This window comes from Marmota marmota, unplaced genomic scaffold (assembly GCF_001458135.2).
Source record: "Marmota marmota marmota unplaced genomic scaffold, marMar, whole genome shotgun sequence".
NCBI lineage: Eukaryota > Metazoa > Chordata > Mammalia > Rodentia > Sciuridae > Marmota > Marmota marmota.
In genome coordinates this window covers 977753-994636 of record NW_026000079.1, presented here as the reverse complement: position 1 = coordinate 994636, position 16884 = coordinate 977753, and the positions used below count along the sequence as shown (strand labels likewise).

At 43.7% G+C, this 16884-nt stretch overlaps 1 protein-coding gene across 11 annotated transcripts in view; it reads left to right on the top strand.

Moving 5' to 3' along the window:
* The first annotated feature begins 327 nt into the window (after positions 1–327).
* LOC107156666 (SLAM family member 9-like) overlaps positions 328–16884 on the top strand; it is a 26532-nt gene continuing 9975 nt past the window's right edge. For 2 of the 11 annotated variants that reach the window (XM_048814659.1, XM_048814660.1), the window contains exons 1-4: positions 328–602; positions 10637–10922; positions 12496–12694; positions 14187–14573. In XM_048814659.1, coding sequence (XP_048670616.1) covers positions 12589–12694; positions 14187–14573 — 493 coding nt within the window. In that variant the 5' untranslated portion in view covers positions 328–602; positions 10637–10922; positions 12496–12588. Of the gene's footprint in view, positions 603–8689; positions 8837–10636; positions 10923–12495; positions 12695–12745; positions 13086–14186; positions 14574–16884 lie in introns of those variants that run through there. The other 9 variants (XM_015502701.2, XM_015502700.2, XM_048814657.1 and 6 more) reach the window with 9 other exon arrangements.

Sequence of the window (16884 nt, the reverse complement as noted above, 5' to 3'; positions counted from 1 at the left end):
GAGTGCAAATATTTGGTGGTTACCACTCTCCATTACAGTTTGGTATTTTGTTGACCACAGTTACTCCCATAGGCAACTGACAGTTGAAGTTCTTGGACTATCAGACAATAAATGAGCTATAGAATGGGGTAAGTGCAGAGGAAAGCCATGGAACTCAGGAGGGCTTAGCTCAGGCTTGCTTGTAAGAGGGAGACTTTTGTGCTGGCCACAGGCTGGCACTGGGGATCAGGGCTGCCTGGGCAGAGCTGTTCACCCAGTGGGTGTGGGCAGGAGTGTTTGCCTGAGACAAGCTGGCTCTGCCTGCAGGAGGGGCTTGCCAACAGATGTCAGAGACCAGATGTCCATCCAGGCTCCTATCATTCATATAGTTATTCTGCAATTTCTTAGAGCGAGTGAGGTTGCCTCTGTGAACGCTGGTGGGCTTTTTAATACTGGCCTGTGGCTCTGCCCTCAGAGCAGGGAAGCTCCTCCTCTTGCTGGTTCCCCTTTCGGATGTTTCCTCCCCAGCTGAAGAGGCCGGCAGGCAGCCAGGATGGGACACAGCTCACAGGACCCCCACCTCTGCTGGACCACCAGGCTCCTGGGAGTCATTAGCCTGCTCTGTGAGTAGCTGGATTTCCTGGAAGGGAGGGCAGTTGGGGGGTGCTGGGACAGCTGGGACCCTTCAGTCCTGGGGGCTGTTAGGCTCTGATGCCTTTGGGAAACAAAGAGAAAGCCAGCCGCCCTGTTATAATTCACCAGTGCAGTGTGGGTAGAGCCCAGGATGAACGGAAAGAGCAAAATGGCCTTTTGGTGGTGAGGACCTGGGACCCTGGGCTCGGGCAGCCCTGGCTGCATGAGGGACCATAGCCAGGGAGCTGAGGCCACCTGGGCTGCAGCAGCAGGGAGGGGCTGGAGCTGCCTGGGGAGGGGGATGGAGACAGACCAAGAGCCTGTTCCTGGGGCACAGGGTGAGGAGGCAGCACCCCGGCCTGGGCCCCCAGGGTCCTCAGGGCCTCTGCAGCTCTTCTGTGGAGGCCCCTACTGGAACCCTGGTGTCTGAGCCGGAGGAAGCTCCTCTGGTCTGTGCTCCTTCCCCCCCCACCCTGAAATGCCCCTGGCTGGGAGACCTCAGCTGGAACCTTGCTTATCTCATCACTGTTCCTGGCAAAGCCCTGGAAAAAGAGGAGGCACCGTCAATTGAGGAAAGATTGAGCAAACTGAGCAGTATCTGGGGCTCCTGTGCATGGGATGTCATGGAGGCTAAGGAAACAGTGCCCCAGTGTTCTGGGAAGAATGTCCAGTTTCCATGAGGGAGATGCCTGGATTCTCCTCAGCAAGATCAAGAGAACCGAGCACCATGAAGTCCTTATTTTATAAAAGGACAAGCAGCGGGCTGAGGCTGGGGCTGGGGCTCAGTGGTAAAGCACTTGCCTAGCACATGTGAGTCACCGGGTTTGATCCTCAGCTCCACATAAAAATAAAATAGAGGTTATTGTGTCCACCTACAACTAAAAAAAAAAAAAAAAAAAAGCAAAAACCAAATATTTAAAAAACAACAAAAAGGTCAAGCTGCCTCTAAACCTGAGGGTGTCTATGTACCACGTGGCTATGGTTACATTGAACATGTAGAAGGAAACAATGGAGGGTAACACAGGTTTCAGGAGCAGGTAAAATTGTGCAGGAAAATATGCCAGGGGAGATAGGATGGGAGGTTAAACAGAGGGCTGAAAAATATATTCTGAAAAACAGAAACTGAAAAAATACACTGATGGTGACTATGGGCCACATATCACATTTATGACATAATAGAATGTTTGTATGTAGAAGGAAATCAAAAGCTAACAAACATAACATGACCTACTGAACTGAATTTTGGTGACAGCTTTAAAGGTGTTGATATTAGCTTTTTCTAATTGTACTTATTAGTAGGATTCATTGTAACATCATGTACATAAAATGATTTGTTCCAGATAATTCCCCAGTACTTCCTCTTTTTGTTCTCCCTCCCCCTTCCAACTTTCTCTACTGTTTTGTCTCCTATTTTAATATATGATTATATTGTAATCATACATAAAAGTGGGATTCATTGTGGTATATTCATACATGCATATGGCATAATTTGGTTCATTTTTCTTGTACTATTCTGTTGTGTTCCTTGACCAAACACTCAGGATCACTCCAGGTGAACTGGGCTGCATGAAATCACCACACAGAGACAGAGAAATACCTTTTTCTTTGGCTCCTCTGAACTTAGGGGTCCTGGGGGGGGGAGAGAGAGAGAGAGAGAGAGAGAGAGAGAGACATGATGAACCCTTTCATTGATAAGAAGCCATTCAAATTTGGCAAGAGGTCAGGTTTCAGGGGGTTGAGTCTAGAGCTTCATGATGTCTGCTGTCAGCAGGTTGACCAGCATCTAGGGAGGCCATGCCTATCTATGAGCTGTGTGGGGATCATGGCAGAGTGACCTAAGAAAAGACCAGAGTGAGGCCTGCCCAGACAGAGGGGCAATGTCGGTTCAGTCCACTTTGTGTGCTCAGTGCCCACAGTTCACACACACACACCCCATGGCTGGTTGGCCATATCTCCACACTCTCATCACTCAAGGGTAAGGGGCACTCGGTTCTATTTGGCAGCTCCCGATATAGTCCCCCTTTCTTAATTAAAAAAAAAAAGGCAATTGGGGAATTATATCTTGCAGTCACTGGATTCTTGGTCCAAGGTCATCATGATCTACTGTTGAAACACAAAAAGTTTTGTAGAAAACATATTATCTTAATAACATAATCAACCTGGAAGATCCCGGTTATTATTATTATTCTGCAAACATTCATCAGGAGATTCTTAATCTTTTACAAATTTCATGGGAAACATTGTGTTTGGCCATTGTAACATAAACATTTTTATTTAGCATGGCATTTAAGCCTTTCCACAAACCATAGAGCAGAGGGCTCATTCACAATATTGATGACAGTGGCTTCTAGAGTATTTTAATTTAGTTTTAATTCTTTCATTATCACTTATCTGAGTATGAAGGATCTTGGAAGTAATTTAAGTAATTTAAGCTTGCCTAGGTCTGGTTAATTGACATGCACTTGTTTCAAAGCCCGAACATTAACTACAGCATATTATAGCTCTGAAATATTAGCTGGCAATAACCCATGATACAGCAAGATAAGTTGTATTCTTACAGGCTACAGGATATTCATCTTCCTTTTTCTTAATTCTCACATTTAAGGAGTCTATTAGGTCTGTCAGTAATATAAATATTTTGAAGGTAGAAGTCAAACATCAAAACATCCTTTTGTGTGCCATCTCACTGAGGGTGAGGGTATTATTACCAATAAACCTCCAGGGATTATGGCATCCTTGCACAATCATGGTTGTCAACTCTGGGAGCCAGTCTAAAATATGCCCAATATCTCTAGACACCTTATGTTGCACTGCCAAGACATTTGCATAATCTATCCTCTTAGCAAAGGTGTCAATTTCTACTGTAGAATGATTAGGGAAACAATATATTGGTGGATATTTTAATAAATAACTGGCCTGTATAGGAAAAATATATTTTAATAATCTTTCTGATAATTGTCCAGATAGGTCAATATAGTCTTCATCTCTAGGACCAGCATGATTGGCTGGTTTAAGTTTCTTATATGTGGTCTTTTTCTCAAAAGATACTCCCAGGCAGCCTGTTTACCATATGATCAACATGTAGGTCTAACTGACCAGTATAGTCAGTACAGTTAATTTAGTTTCACTGATGGACTTTCCAGTCCCCTGCAATGCACGTTAAAAGTGGACCTGAGAAATGGGTCCATAGAAGTTTTTTCATGGTTTTACTTACCTGACACGCTCATGAAGCTGCATGGTTGTAAACTCTGCAGTTGGGAGATTTACTTCCTGTGTCAGGTTTTTCAGTCATTTTCATGATGACAGGTTTCAACTCTATCTTTTGAAATCTGATTTAAGGTACTGAATCATGTTCAGTAACAGTAAAGCTCTCAATAAAACAATTAAGAAAAAATTTAAAAATATTTGGTAAGATCTAATATGTGTCTGGGGGGTCCTGTTTTCCCCCTTTTCTTTATTTAAAAGGCCTGGTATAAATCATAATATAATTAGTTTAAATTATAAGGAGCCCTCAATCTCTTCTTGAGAGAAGGTTTCATAATATCTTAGAATATTATCCTTTAAATAGGGGTCTCAATTGTCCTTTTAGAAAATATGATTAAGGTTACTTCCCTCTGTGGGGAGTAGTATATAAATCTTACCATATTCTTTAATGAATAATAGGTTCAGTCAAAGAACTTACATAATACCAATGAATTTCCAACAAGTTTTGCAACTTCCATGTTCAAGACCCATGTACAACCTTGATTTGGAGAACATCAGTCCTAAGAAAATGTTCTCTCAAATCTCACAACAATCCAACAAACAAAAGTTATATGCAAGAATCAGCTGTGTCTTTGAATCATCAAATTTAGTCTCCAGGGAGAATTGTCAAAATTGGGATCTAAGTTAGCAGTTTAATATATTTAGTGTTTAATTAAAGATGTGAATTTATTCACTAAAAATAATCTTTGCCTTAAACAGTAAGAATCATTGGGAAATAAAGACCTTCCTTTAAGGAAATAAACTTAATATTTTAATAGGTCTTTATCATGTCAAAATATGGACAAAATCTCAGCTCACATCAGTATAGTAAAATCAGGGAAATAGCCTTAAATAGCCTTGAATTAATCAGCTAAAATTTTTATCGTCAGTGCAGTATATACAGCACCTGTCTAGATAATCATATGAAGATTTTCCTATATAGTAAAATACTTTTATCATTAAAATCTAGAATATAAAGACCTTGTTTTACCCAAAGATGATTTCTGTTTTGTTCTGAGGACCTCCAATGTGTGTTTCCTCTCTGTTGATGCATCTTCTTTTCCTTTTAGAATTTTTCTTGGTTATACTTTGGAATAATTTTTGAAAACCTTAGAATCTAAACAAATTATTGTACTTTGATAAGAAATATCTCAATGAAAGTATAGTTAAAGTCCGTGGATGTTTCTGTAGACAGAATTATATTTGTTTATTATTTTATAAAGTTTGTACAATAATTTGAGAGTTAGAGATTACTCGGTGGTTGTTTTATCTTTTGAAAGCAAATTTATAGAAAAATAATTGATTTCAAATATCTGAAACTAAAAGGCAGAGTGTCAGATAAATGCATGTAAAAGAAATATATAAATTTTGTGTTTTCTATTGAAGAAAAACAACTAGATAAATATATATTAATTAAAAAATTAGACATATATGTTAATTATTTTATGGAGTAATATAGGTTATTCAAATATCTAGAAAAATATATAATATGAATAAGGGCATAACTTATAATTGTATAAACTTCATGTAACCATGTGGTTCTTAATTTTGGATCCATTTCGATTTATTCTTAACTAGGAGTGCACTCTTATTTGATGTCACGTGATGCAGCTAAAATAAGATCCTTGTGTATATTGTATTCATTTTTTTTTAAATTACATAGTTAGAATTGAAAAGAATAAGGATTTTTTGGTAACCACAGGAACATTACCGGCTTTGTTTCTTTGACAAGCAAATGCATCCTCATAACCTTCAAAATTAGAAGCAAAATATAAAGAAGCATATGTATTTCTTATACTTGTTATATAGCTCTGCAGTTTTTCCTAATAGTGCTCGCTGCAGCGTGTGTTCTCCTATCTTTTGTATTTTCCCTTGCAGCACGTGGCACCTTAGAAGTGAGTTTTAATGGCAGACGCCAGTGTTACTATCAGATCTTAAGGCAGTCTGCGTTTGGCACCCAGGCCAGGTTGTTTAAGGGTTAAAGGCACTGCTGGAGGTGGGTCCTTAGGGAACAGCTGCTGAGTTATAGACATTCTGATCCAATGGGACAAGAATGTAGCAAAGAGGTTCAGTACACACTGAGTATTCACAAAAATAATAGAAAAATAAAATTCACCTCTCTACAGGTAAAGAATCCTTGTATCAAATCTCATCACAAAATCTTTTTTTCCTGTTTCTTACTCCCTAAGCACAGACTTTTAGTACATAAACCCCAAAAATCTTTATCTAATATTCCAAAATATAAATATTCACAAAAAACAATCCAAAAAAGTCCATAAAAGTGCTTTTCCCATGGGAGAGGACTGAACCTAACATATCCCATTAATCGTCTTAATAATTTTTACATTTATTTAGGGTCTCTAGAATTGCAAAAATAAGGTTTTCTTCTAAAGACATAATATTCACAAATATTAAAAAAAGTTTAACGTCACAGATTTCCCTTCTGTCTACTTTCTACAATTCAGCCCACAATACTCTGACATCCTAAGCACACTTAACTTCTGGAGAGAAATTCCAAACCCACTAAATTTCTAAAAATCACCCTGCAGTCACCTTACAGGCCACCGATTGTCACGTTCCACGACTCGACACTCAGGGTAGCTCCAGGTGAACTGGGCTGCGTGAAATAATTATACAGAGACAGCAAAATACCTTTTTCTCTGGGTCCTGAGATGGCTCCTCTGACTTTAGGGACCTTTGGAAAGAGAGAGAGGGCTCCTGTGCTGAACCCTTTTATTGGGAAGAAGCCATTCAAATGAGGCAAAGGGTCAGGTTTCAGGGGGCTGAGTCTAGCTCCATGATGTGTGCTGTCAGAGGGTGACCAGCATCTAGGGAGGCCATGGCCATCTATGCGCTGTGTGGGGATCATGGCAGAGTGAGGCCCACCCAAACAGTGGGGCAACGTGGGTCCAGGCCACCTTGGGTGCTCGGGGCCCACAGGTCACACACACAGCCCGTGGCTGGCTGGCCACATCTCCACACTCTGGTCACTCAAGGACCAGGGGCTGCGGCAGCTCCCACACTATTCTTCCTCTTTGCTTCTATCCTCCCGCCCCCTTGGCCCTGACCTTTCCTCTAGCATTTTTCTTCCACTATTATGAAATACTGCACTTAAAAAATTTTTTTTCTCTCGAACTTCTTCATGGGAGAGAAAATATTCAACCCTTGACTTTCTGAATCTGGCTTATTTCACTTAGCAGGATGTTCTCCAATTCCTTTCATTTTCCTGCAAATAACATCATTTTAGTCTTCATGGCTGAGTAAAATCATATATTTGTCACACTTTTAAAATTTGTTGGTCTGTTGATGGACACCTTGGCTGGTTTCCTACCTTGGCTAATTGAAGTGTACTATCTATAGACACTGAAATTCGTGTACTGCTATAATGCACTGATTTCAGTTGTTTTGGATAACTTGGTGAATGCTGTTACTGTTATAGTTAAAAAACAAACAAACAAATAAACCAGCTACTAAGTGAACTTGCAAGGAATTATATGCAATTTAATGGGTTAGAGAGCACTTGTGGAATAGGACATATTCAGTGAACAATGAACTTTGCAACTGTAAGGGGCTAGGACCCCATTTTAAATGGGCAACTGTTTGGCATCCAGTGGCACCTCAGTTAGTGTGTGGTACTTATGAATGGACAACTTTTTCTTTCTTTTTTTAAAAGTGGACAACTTTTTGTGAACAGCAAAGTATAGACTTTCCCCATTTCACAATGCTGTGTAAATAAGAAGTATGTTAAATGGTGTAGTGTTTTCTTCAGTAGGCTCTGGGGTTGGAAAATTATGGAGGGAAAGAAAAAAGAAAAGGGAGGAAGAAAGATGAGAAGGAAAGCAGGGAAGAGGGAGGGAAGGAGGGGGTGGGGAGGGAAAGACTCCACATTTCTCATTTAGGGATTCCCAATCTGAATCCAGAGGGAGACAGTGACTCGCTCAAGGCCACACAGGAACTGGGAAGGTTGAAATGGTTGCCCCATAGGCCTGCCCTCCGTGGACCCAAATGGGACAAACCTGGTTGCAGAGGAGCTTTGTAAGAGGCTCTTGGTGGAAGGAGCCTCACCCCTAAATTGCTCTGCATCCTTCCTGGAAGCCTGGAGTCCCATGGTTGCATTTTTCTTTGGTTTCTGGATTGTCCCCTGTTCACTCAGCCTTGCTTGGGGGGAGAGATGGAGGTGAAGCAGTGATTGAGAGAGTGGTGGTGAACTTCCCCTATTAAATCACAAGCCCTTTCCCGCATGTGGTGGATGGGGAAGTGTGGAAGGGAAGGAGGGAACCTGAGGACAGCTAGTTTCACATTGGAATTTTCCAGAGACACTGGTGACTGCAGAGGGTGTGGTTCTGGACTTGTGGGGACTCCCCCACGTTGATAGCAACAGCATTTACTGAATGCCCTGTTCTGCTGGCAGGGAGCTGGAGAAGGGTCTGGGTCACTATGGACCCCAGAGAGAGACACAGAGACAGTGGAGAGGTCATCAAGGAAGGTACTTAGGGCTTCATGCATCAGCTGACAGGGAACTGCTGTTTGCATGAGAAGGAGGTGATAGGGACATGACGATATGACACACAGAGGAACCATGTTCTATGCCCACGGTTGCATTTTTAATTTTGTAGTATGAAGTTCACCCTCTACCTGGTAAAGCCCATGTGCTCCATGGCTCCTCTTTCCTTGTTTAGGCTGAGCATCTTCTGTAGGTCAGAGAGCTCCTGCTGCCTCCCCTCTCTACCTCCCTCCTCTGTCTTGCTGATGTCACCCACCTTTGGGCCTTGGGGGCAGATCCTCCCACAGGCTGAGGCTGACCCTCCTCTGTATTTGTGGTTCCCTCTTCTAGGAAGTGGCAGTCTGGCCAGGCTGGCTGTCCAACCCTGGGCAAGCCAGAAGTCTCAGCTGTGCTCAGCCACTCCAAGGACTCTGTCCCTGCAGGGGGGACAGTTGGAGGATGAGACTCCATCAGCTGCTCAGGCCCTGGAGGGACCAGGTAACAGCTCAGGGACGGGCAGAGCTCCTAGTGGGCAGGGAGATGGGGAGAGCTGACGGGCAGCATCCTGGGCTCCAGGACTGGCTGTGCCCTGTGTCACCAGGATGAGTCCACTCCCCAGGGACCCCCTGCTCTCTAACAGGAGGGGCCTCAACAGATCACCTCTGAAGCCCCTCCAGGGTGACCCAGGGCTTCCACTCACACAGGGCTTTCTGTGGCCACTGCAAGGCCTCTGCTCTGTCTTTCTCGTCCTGACCTGTCCTATCCTGTCACCTGACAGGGAGTCACAGCTGGGGAGCCTGTTTAGGGCTCCTTAGAGAGGACACCCTGAGCTGTCCCTGTGGTCATTTCTTCATCCCCCAAAGGAGGGAAGGAATCCTGCTCCTCAGCTCCTCCACCTGACCTGGTCTTCTCTGCCTCTGCTCCTGAGGGGGACCTCAGGGCTGGTGTCCTCAGATCTCCTGCCCAAGGACTCTCCCTCCTCACACCCTTGCAGATGTGGTCTGCAAACCTTGCCCAGGAGGCCATGTTGCAGCTGTGCCCTTTAGACCAGCTGATGAAAGCCTCTGCCAGACCTTGAGGTTCCTGTTCAGCACAAAACACTAGCTTCCCTGAAGGACCCTCCTACAATGCTGGCAGGGGGACACAGACACTGTGGTGACCACAATGACCTCATCAAATCCCTGAGGATGGTCTGAAATACAGGCTGTCAGAGCACCCAATTGCGCTGTTTCCCCATGGGATAGCAGGCTGTTTCTCTGGGTACTGCATTAAATAGAGCACTTAAATGTACTGACCACCACTGTACTGACACCCAGCAAGTGCCTGCTGTCCATGCACAGAGAAACCAACACCGCACCAGGTTTTGCAAGAAGAAAGAACTTGATAGTTGCTCCCCTGACAAGGAGAGAGGAGGCAGGCACACTCTGTCTCCCCAGGAGCAGGAAGGGACTTAAGGCAGGGATGAGAAACAGAAGGCCAGCTGGCTGGAGTCGGGAGTCTTGGTGGCATGGTCCACACCAGGTGCCCTGGGCCTGGTGGAACCTCTGGGTACTTTGTGAGTGCACTGGTCTCTCTGACCCCATGCTCCCTCCTGCAGCTGTGGCTGCACCCTGGCTTCTAACCCAGGTCCACAAGACCCTCTTCTGGTTCCTCGGCTTCTCGTCCTTGGAGACTTTTGGTTCCTCTCAGCTCTCTAGGTCTGCAGCTGCATCCTGAAAAAACAACTTGCAAAGAGTTTTTAGAAACAGGGAAATTGTGGTGTATGGCCCATTTTCACACCCAGAATTACATATTTAAATGTGTTAAACTCTGATTAGGCTGGATGACCACAGTGCTAAAGGATACTTGTATTTTGCTCATTAATTAAAGAGGGGACCATAGGATGTCACAGCCCTTTCAAAGGGAGAATGAAGGGCACCTCAGGCCAGTGGGAAGGTTGAGAGGCATTTATGAATAGATGCCCAGGCTCACAGGGCTGGAGTGTCTCTGGGCACACGTCATTTCCAGTGCTTACCTTGGGATGGGGCACAATTTGCTTTCATTTGAAAACTCCATAACTTGGATACTTGTTTTCAATGTAACACATGATACTTTTGTATTATAGAGCAACTCAAGAAGGGGAAGACGGGCAACCTGCATTAATAATATAAAATTTAAAATCTTCATTCAAGCCTGGGAAAACAAGTCCTTCCCTCCACCTTCCCACTCCCACTCCTGGATGCACAGGGGTCCTGAGGTGCTTGGTAATGGTGCCCGCATCACAGTGAATTTCCTTTTCAACTTGACTTTTATAAACAGGAAAGCCCTGGCTGGACCTTGACACCTACAGGCACCAAGGAGATTGAAGCCACAGGATGTGTGACTCCTGCATCCCATCCCTGTACTCAGGAGGAGACCCTGGAGAGGGGCAGCTGAACAGGAGGAAGGGACACCAGCCTGGAACTGGGAATGTGTGGTTCTGACCCGGGGGTGCTGGGCCAGTAATGCCCATCATGATAACAACAGCAGCGAATGGGAACAGCACAGTTATTGAATACTGTGCCCAAAGCTCTTTCTGCTTACATCCAAAGAAGAATTCACTGAAGTAAGCACCATCACTCCCATTTCATAGATGACAAAACTGAAGCCAGAGAGGTTAAGTAACTGTTCAAGTTCACACAGCCAGAAGATGGGGGACCTAGACTAACTCTGACTTCACTGAGGTGAAGTCCAACCTTGTAACCACTCTTTATACCATCCAGCTGTGGGACCAGGCTGAAACCAAACTTAATTTTGGTTGATCGAAACCTAACCATAAATGTTGAAACCACAAAAAGAACTTGAAGAAAACTAGAAAAAATGAGAAACATACTTTTGAAGGGAGGGCTATCCTTTTAAGCAAGATATGAAACCAATAAGTACTAAAAAAAACTTTTGATACCTTTGAGTTCATGAAATAACATTTTTGACTCCTGGGTAAAATAAACTGTAATAGATTTAATGGAATTCTTACAAAATTCCAGTGAGATTTTTCACAGAAAAAAAATTCTCCAAAAAATTTGTATGGAATCAGAAAAGACCCCAAATAGCAAAAGCAAAAAGAATAAAACTGAATCTCACTCCCTGATTTGAAAATACAATGTTATTGAAATCGAAACAGCAGGGTATTGGCACAAAAACAGACACATTGACCAATGGAAAAAGAAGAAATTCCATAAATAAACCCAATGTTTACAGTCAGTTGATGTGATGTTTGACAAATGTGCTAAGAATATACATCGGGGAAAGGACAGTGTCTTCAGTAAATGCATATGGGAAGATGGGAGGAATAGACGAACTTTAGACAGGGCAAAGGGGAGGGAGGGGAAGGGAGGGGACATGGGGGTAGGAAAGATGGTGGAATGAGATGGACATCATTACCCTAAGAACATGGATGAAGATGCGAATGGGGTGACTCTACTTTGTGTACAACCAGAGATGAAAAATTGTGCTCTATATGTGTAATATAAATTGAATTGCATTCTGCTGTCATATATATCAGAATAAAAAAAATTTAAAAAGAGAAAAAAACAACTCAAAATGGATAAAAGACTTAATCATAAGGTTTGCAACTCTAACACCTCTAGAAGAAAGCATAAAGGAAAAGTTCCATGAGCTTGGGTGGTAATGTCTTTGAATAGGATTCCCAAAGCACAGACACCAAAAGCAAAAATTGGCCGAATTGCATCAAATTAAAAAGCTTCTGCACAGCAAGGGAAACCACAGAGTGAAGAGACAGCCCATGTCTTGGGAGAGAATATCTGCAAAGCACATGTCTGATATGGGGCCAATAGCCCTAATGTGTAAAGAACTAAGTAACTCGATAGAAGGAAACAGGTAACTTGATTTAAAGTTTTGAACAGATCCTTCTCAAAGAAGAGAAATGAATAGCCAACGGATCTATAAAAAATGAATAGCCAACATCTCTGATCATCATGGAAATGAGAATTTTAAACAAGGAGATATCAGTCACATCTTTAGCTTGGCTGTTATTACGATGATGGATGTTCATAAGCACTGGGAAAGATAGGCAGAAAATGAACCCTCAGACTCTGTTGGTGGGAATGTAAATTAGTGTCGCTATTTTGAAGAAATGGAAGGTCCTCCAAAACTAAAACCAAAACTCCTATATTATCCAGCTCCCCACTTCTGGGCCAAACATTGAAGCTGGCGTGTTCACTGAGACGCTGTTCCCAACAGCTAAGATGTGGAAGCAGCCCAAGTGCCCGTGAATGGATGATTCCTTGGAAAAAGGAAATGTGGCGTTTGTACACTGGGGCATGTTACAGATACTCACAAGTGAGAGACGTGACACAAGGAGAAATCTGCAAATTTGGGGTATGAACTGGGTGTGGCACACCTCCATGGAGCCTGGGCTTCTGAAAGGAGGAATTGTCCGTCCTCAAGGACAAGATGTTTGGGTTGCGCTTTCCCCTGGTGGTTAAATCCTACCTGGTCTCCAGATGAAGAGAGGGTCCCCAGGTTCCCTGGGGCTGTGCCTGATGGGAGAGGAAGGGCTCAAGGAGGCCTACTGTCCAGGGCCGTGCAGGGGACAGCCACTAAGGAATACTGATGGGGACTCCAGGGGCTGCTCAAGAAAGTTCTCTCTTGGTGGCTCGAACGTGTATTCACCAACTGTTCCACTTGCTCCTCCACATTTTCATCATCATCTGGTCTCAACACGTGAAATACATTGGTCACCCTTGAGCTGCTGCAGGGGAAAAAACAGGTGTGACTCTCTATCCCCCTTCCCTCTGTGGGACCTTAGGAGGCTGAGAGGATGCGGTGGACTCCTCAGGCTCAGCTTTAAGGTGGTGGAGCCCACACTCATGCGTAACCCCGCCCTCATTGTCTCTTAATGTCCTACGAATGAGATGTGAATTTCCCTGTCCTAAGTCCCAGAGATTTATAACTGATTCCACAGCACGACCAACACTATCTTGAGTGACTCACTTTCTAGAAGAAGGGGAAGGGGACGCACCTTCAGGAATGTTTTAATCTGTGGAGCAACCTGCTGCCCCATGACTGGTTGCCCAAAAGCAACATCATGAGTTCTCCCTCATGGGGTCTGGGGTCAGCACTGCTCGACAGCGGGGTCTTCTGGCCCAGGGTCTTGCAGAAACAGATCCAGGTGTTTTCTGGGGTGCCATCATCTCGAGGTTCCACTGGGAAGCTTCTGCTTGGAGCTCATCACAGTGGGACTGTGGACAGGATGCAGTTCCCTGTGGCGGCTGCCTGGAAGCTCAGTTCCTCACTAGCGATTGGCCAGGGGCTGCCCTCAGGACCTTGCCACGTGGGTGTCTCCACGGAGCAGCTGTCAGTATGGTAGCTGGCCTCATCAGAGTGAGCAGGAGAGAGGCCAAGGACAGGGAGCATGAGTGAGCCAGGAGGAACCCGTGCTCCGGTTGAAAATGGTTGTATTAAGTGACACCCCATCATTTTTGCTAGGTGCACACTCTTTGCGGGAGAGGATGACACATAGGTGTGAATACCAGAGAGGGATCATTGGGTGACATTTTAGGAGCCACCTCCTACACTTACACACTCAGCATGTTCCAGACAGTGAGCTAGGTGCTTTCAATTCACAGTCTCATTTAGTTTATGTCACCATGTCAAGACAGATAAGGAAATGAAGGTTAGTCCAGTGAAGTAACCCACCCAGAAATAACTTCAGCAGAACCAGGACTTGACCCAGAATTGGTTCCAATTCACTGGACAAGGCTGCCTCCCTGGGTCAAGGAAGGTGCTGGATGGATTGGTTAAGAAGAAAATGTCTGTGTCACTTGTTCTCCTTGAGGAAATATCCATGTTCTCTTTCCCAATGCCCTAGGTGCCTGCAGCACTTTAGCCAAGAGTTCTGGAGCTCATGGATCTGGGATTAAAGGTTTTAGAACCCACACTTATCTGAAGGCGATCCGGGGAAGTTCGGTCTTGTTGCAAGTGATCCAGGAGCCAGAGGATCCCAAGATAGAGGAGATCTCCTGGGGCGTCATCACCTCTGAGTCAAACTCCACATTCGTGCTGAGACTCCAGAATGGGAAGGAAGATCCACTGTGGTTCAGTCTTCAGGACAAGTACAAGCAGAGGGTCCAGGTGCCCAGTATGTCATCCCTGAGGATTAACAATTTGACCTCACAGGACAGTGGGCAGTACTGGGCCCAGATCATGTTTCAGACGGGAAGAGAAATTAAACCAGTTTTCCACCTCACTGTGTACGGTAAGTGACACCCTCACCTAGTCCCAGGGCCGGCCTCCTTCCTTGAGTCTAGGAGGCTCTGAGACCACATGCTGCAGGATTCTCCTCGGGCACCAACACGACAGATATTCACCACAAACAGTAGAGCTGAGGTTTTATACCAGGGAGAAAAATCACATCTGTGTTTTGCGAGACTAAATGGAAATTTGGCCATTTTCTCAGTAACATTTCCTCCTCTTTGTAAGTCTAAATTTACTGCTTTTGTGTATTACATTTCCTTTGCTGTTTTAACAATGCATAATCCTGGTTTAAAACAACACAAATGTGTATCCACAATATGCTGCAGGTCGAGGTCAGACATGGTTGTCACTGGGCTAAAATCCAAGTGTGGGCAGGGCTGCATTTTGTTCTGCAGGATCTAGAGGGGATCCTTTCCTGCCTTTCCTACTCTCCAGAGCTGCCAGCCTCCCTGGACTTGTGGTCCCCTCCTCTGCCTCAACTAGAGAGGGAGGGGGAGTCTCTCTTGCCTCCCTCATACCTGCTCTTTTCCTTCCTTCTCCACTCTGCCTTTTTATTTTTTGGTACCGGGAATTGAACCCTGGGGTGCTTAACCAATGACTCATACTCCCAGCCTTTTAAAAATTTCCTATATTTTTGAGTCAGAGTCCTTCTAAGTTGCTTAAGACCACATGAGGCTGGCTTTGATCTTCAGATCCTCCTGTCTTAGCCTCCTGAGCTGCTGGGATTGGAGGTGTGCACCACCATGCCTGACTCTTCTTCCACATTTAAGGGTCCTTGTGAGGACTCTGGGACTATCCAGATAAACTTATTTATTTATTATTATTTTTTTATTGGTTGTTCAAAACATTACAAAGCTCATGACATATCATCTTTCATACATTTGACTCAAGTGGGTTATGAACTCCCAGTTTTACCCCAAATACAAATTGCAGAATCACATTGGTTACACATTCACATTTTTACAAAATGGCATATTAGTGACTGTTGTATTCTGCTACCTTTCCTATCCCCTACTATCCCCCCTCCCCTCCCCTCCCATCTTCCCTCTCTACCTCATCTGCTGTTGTTCAATTCTCTCCCTTGTTTCCCCCCTTTCCCCTCACAAACTCTTAGATGTAATTTTGTGTAACATTGAGGGTCTCCTACCATTTCCATACAATTTCCCTTCTCTCTCCCTTTCTCTCCCCCCACTCGTCTCTGTTTAATGTTAATCTTTTCCTCATGCTCTTCCTCCCTGTTCTGTTCTTAGTTGCTCTCTTTATATCAAGGAAGACATTTGGCATTTGTTTTTTAAGGACTAGNCAAAGAACCAACTTTTAGTTTTTTCAATTTTTTCAGTGTTTTTTTTTTGTTTCAATTTCTTTGATTTCCGCTCTAATTTTAATTATTTCTTGTCTTCTACTACATTTGCTGTTGTTTTGCTCTTCCTTTTCTAGGGTTTTGAGGTGTAGTGTGAGTTCATTTATTTGTTGTTTTTTTCTTTTTTTGAGGAAAGAACTTCAGGAAATGAATTTCCCTCTAAAAACTGCTTTCATTGTGTCCCATAGATTCCGGTATGTTGTGTCTGTATTGTCATTTATCTCTAAGAATTTTTAAATTCCTCCTTTATGTCTTCTGTAACCCATTGATCATTCAGTAACATATTCTTCATTTTCCAGGTGATGCAGGATTTTTCCTTCCTTCTTTTATTATTGATTTCCAGTTTCATTCCATTATGATCAGATATGGTGCATGGTATTATCTCCACAGCTTTATATTTACTAAGAGTTGCCCTATGGCATAATATATGGTCTATCTTTGAGTAGGATCCATGTGCTGCTGAGAAGAACGTGTATCCACTTGATGATGATTGATATATTCTATATCTGTCGGTTAAGTCTAGGTTATTGATTGTGTTATTGAGTTCTATGGTTTCTTTATTCAGCTTTTGTCTGGAGGATCTGTCCAATGGCGAGAGCGGTGTGTTGAAGCAACCCATAATTATTGTGTTGTGGTCTATTTGACTCTTGAACTTGAGGAGAGTTTGTTTTATGAACATTGCAGCACCATTGTTTGGTGCATACAAATTGATAATTGTTATGTCTTGTTGGTGGATGGTTCCTTTTAACAGTATATAGTGTCCTTCTTTATCCCTTTTGATTAACTTAGGTTTGAAGTTGATTTTATTTGATATGAGTATGGCCACTCCTGCTTGCTTCCGAGGGCCATATGAGTGGTATGATTTTTCCCAACCTTTCACCTTCAGCCTGTGTGTGTCTTTTCCTATCATATGTGTCTCCTGAAGGCAGCATATTGTTGGATTTGTTTTTTT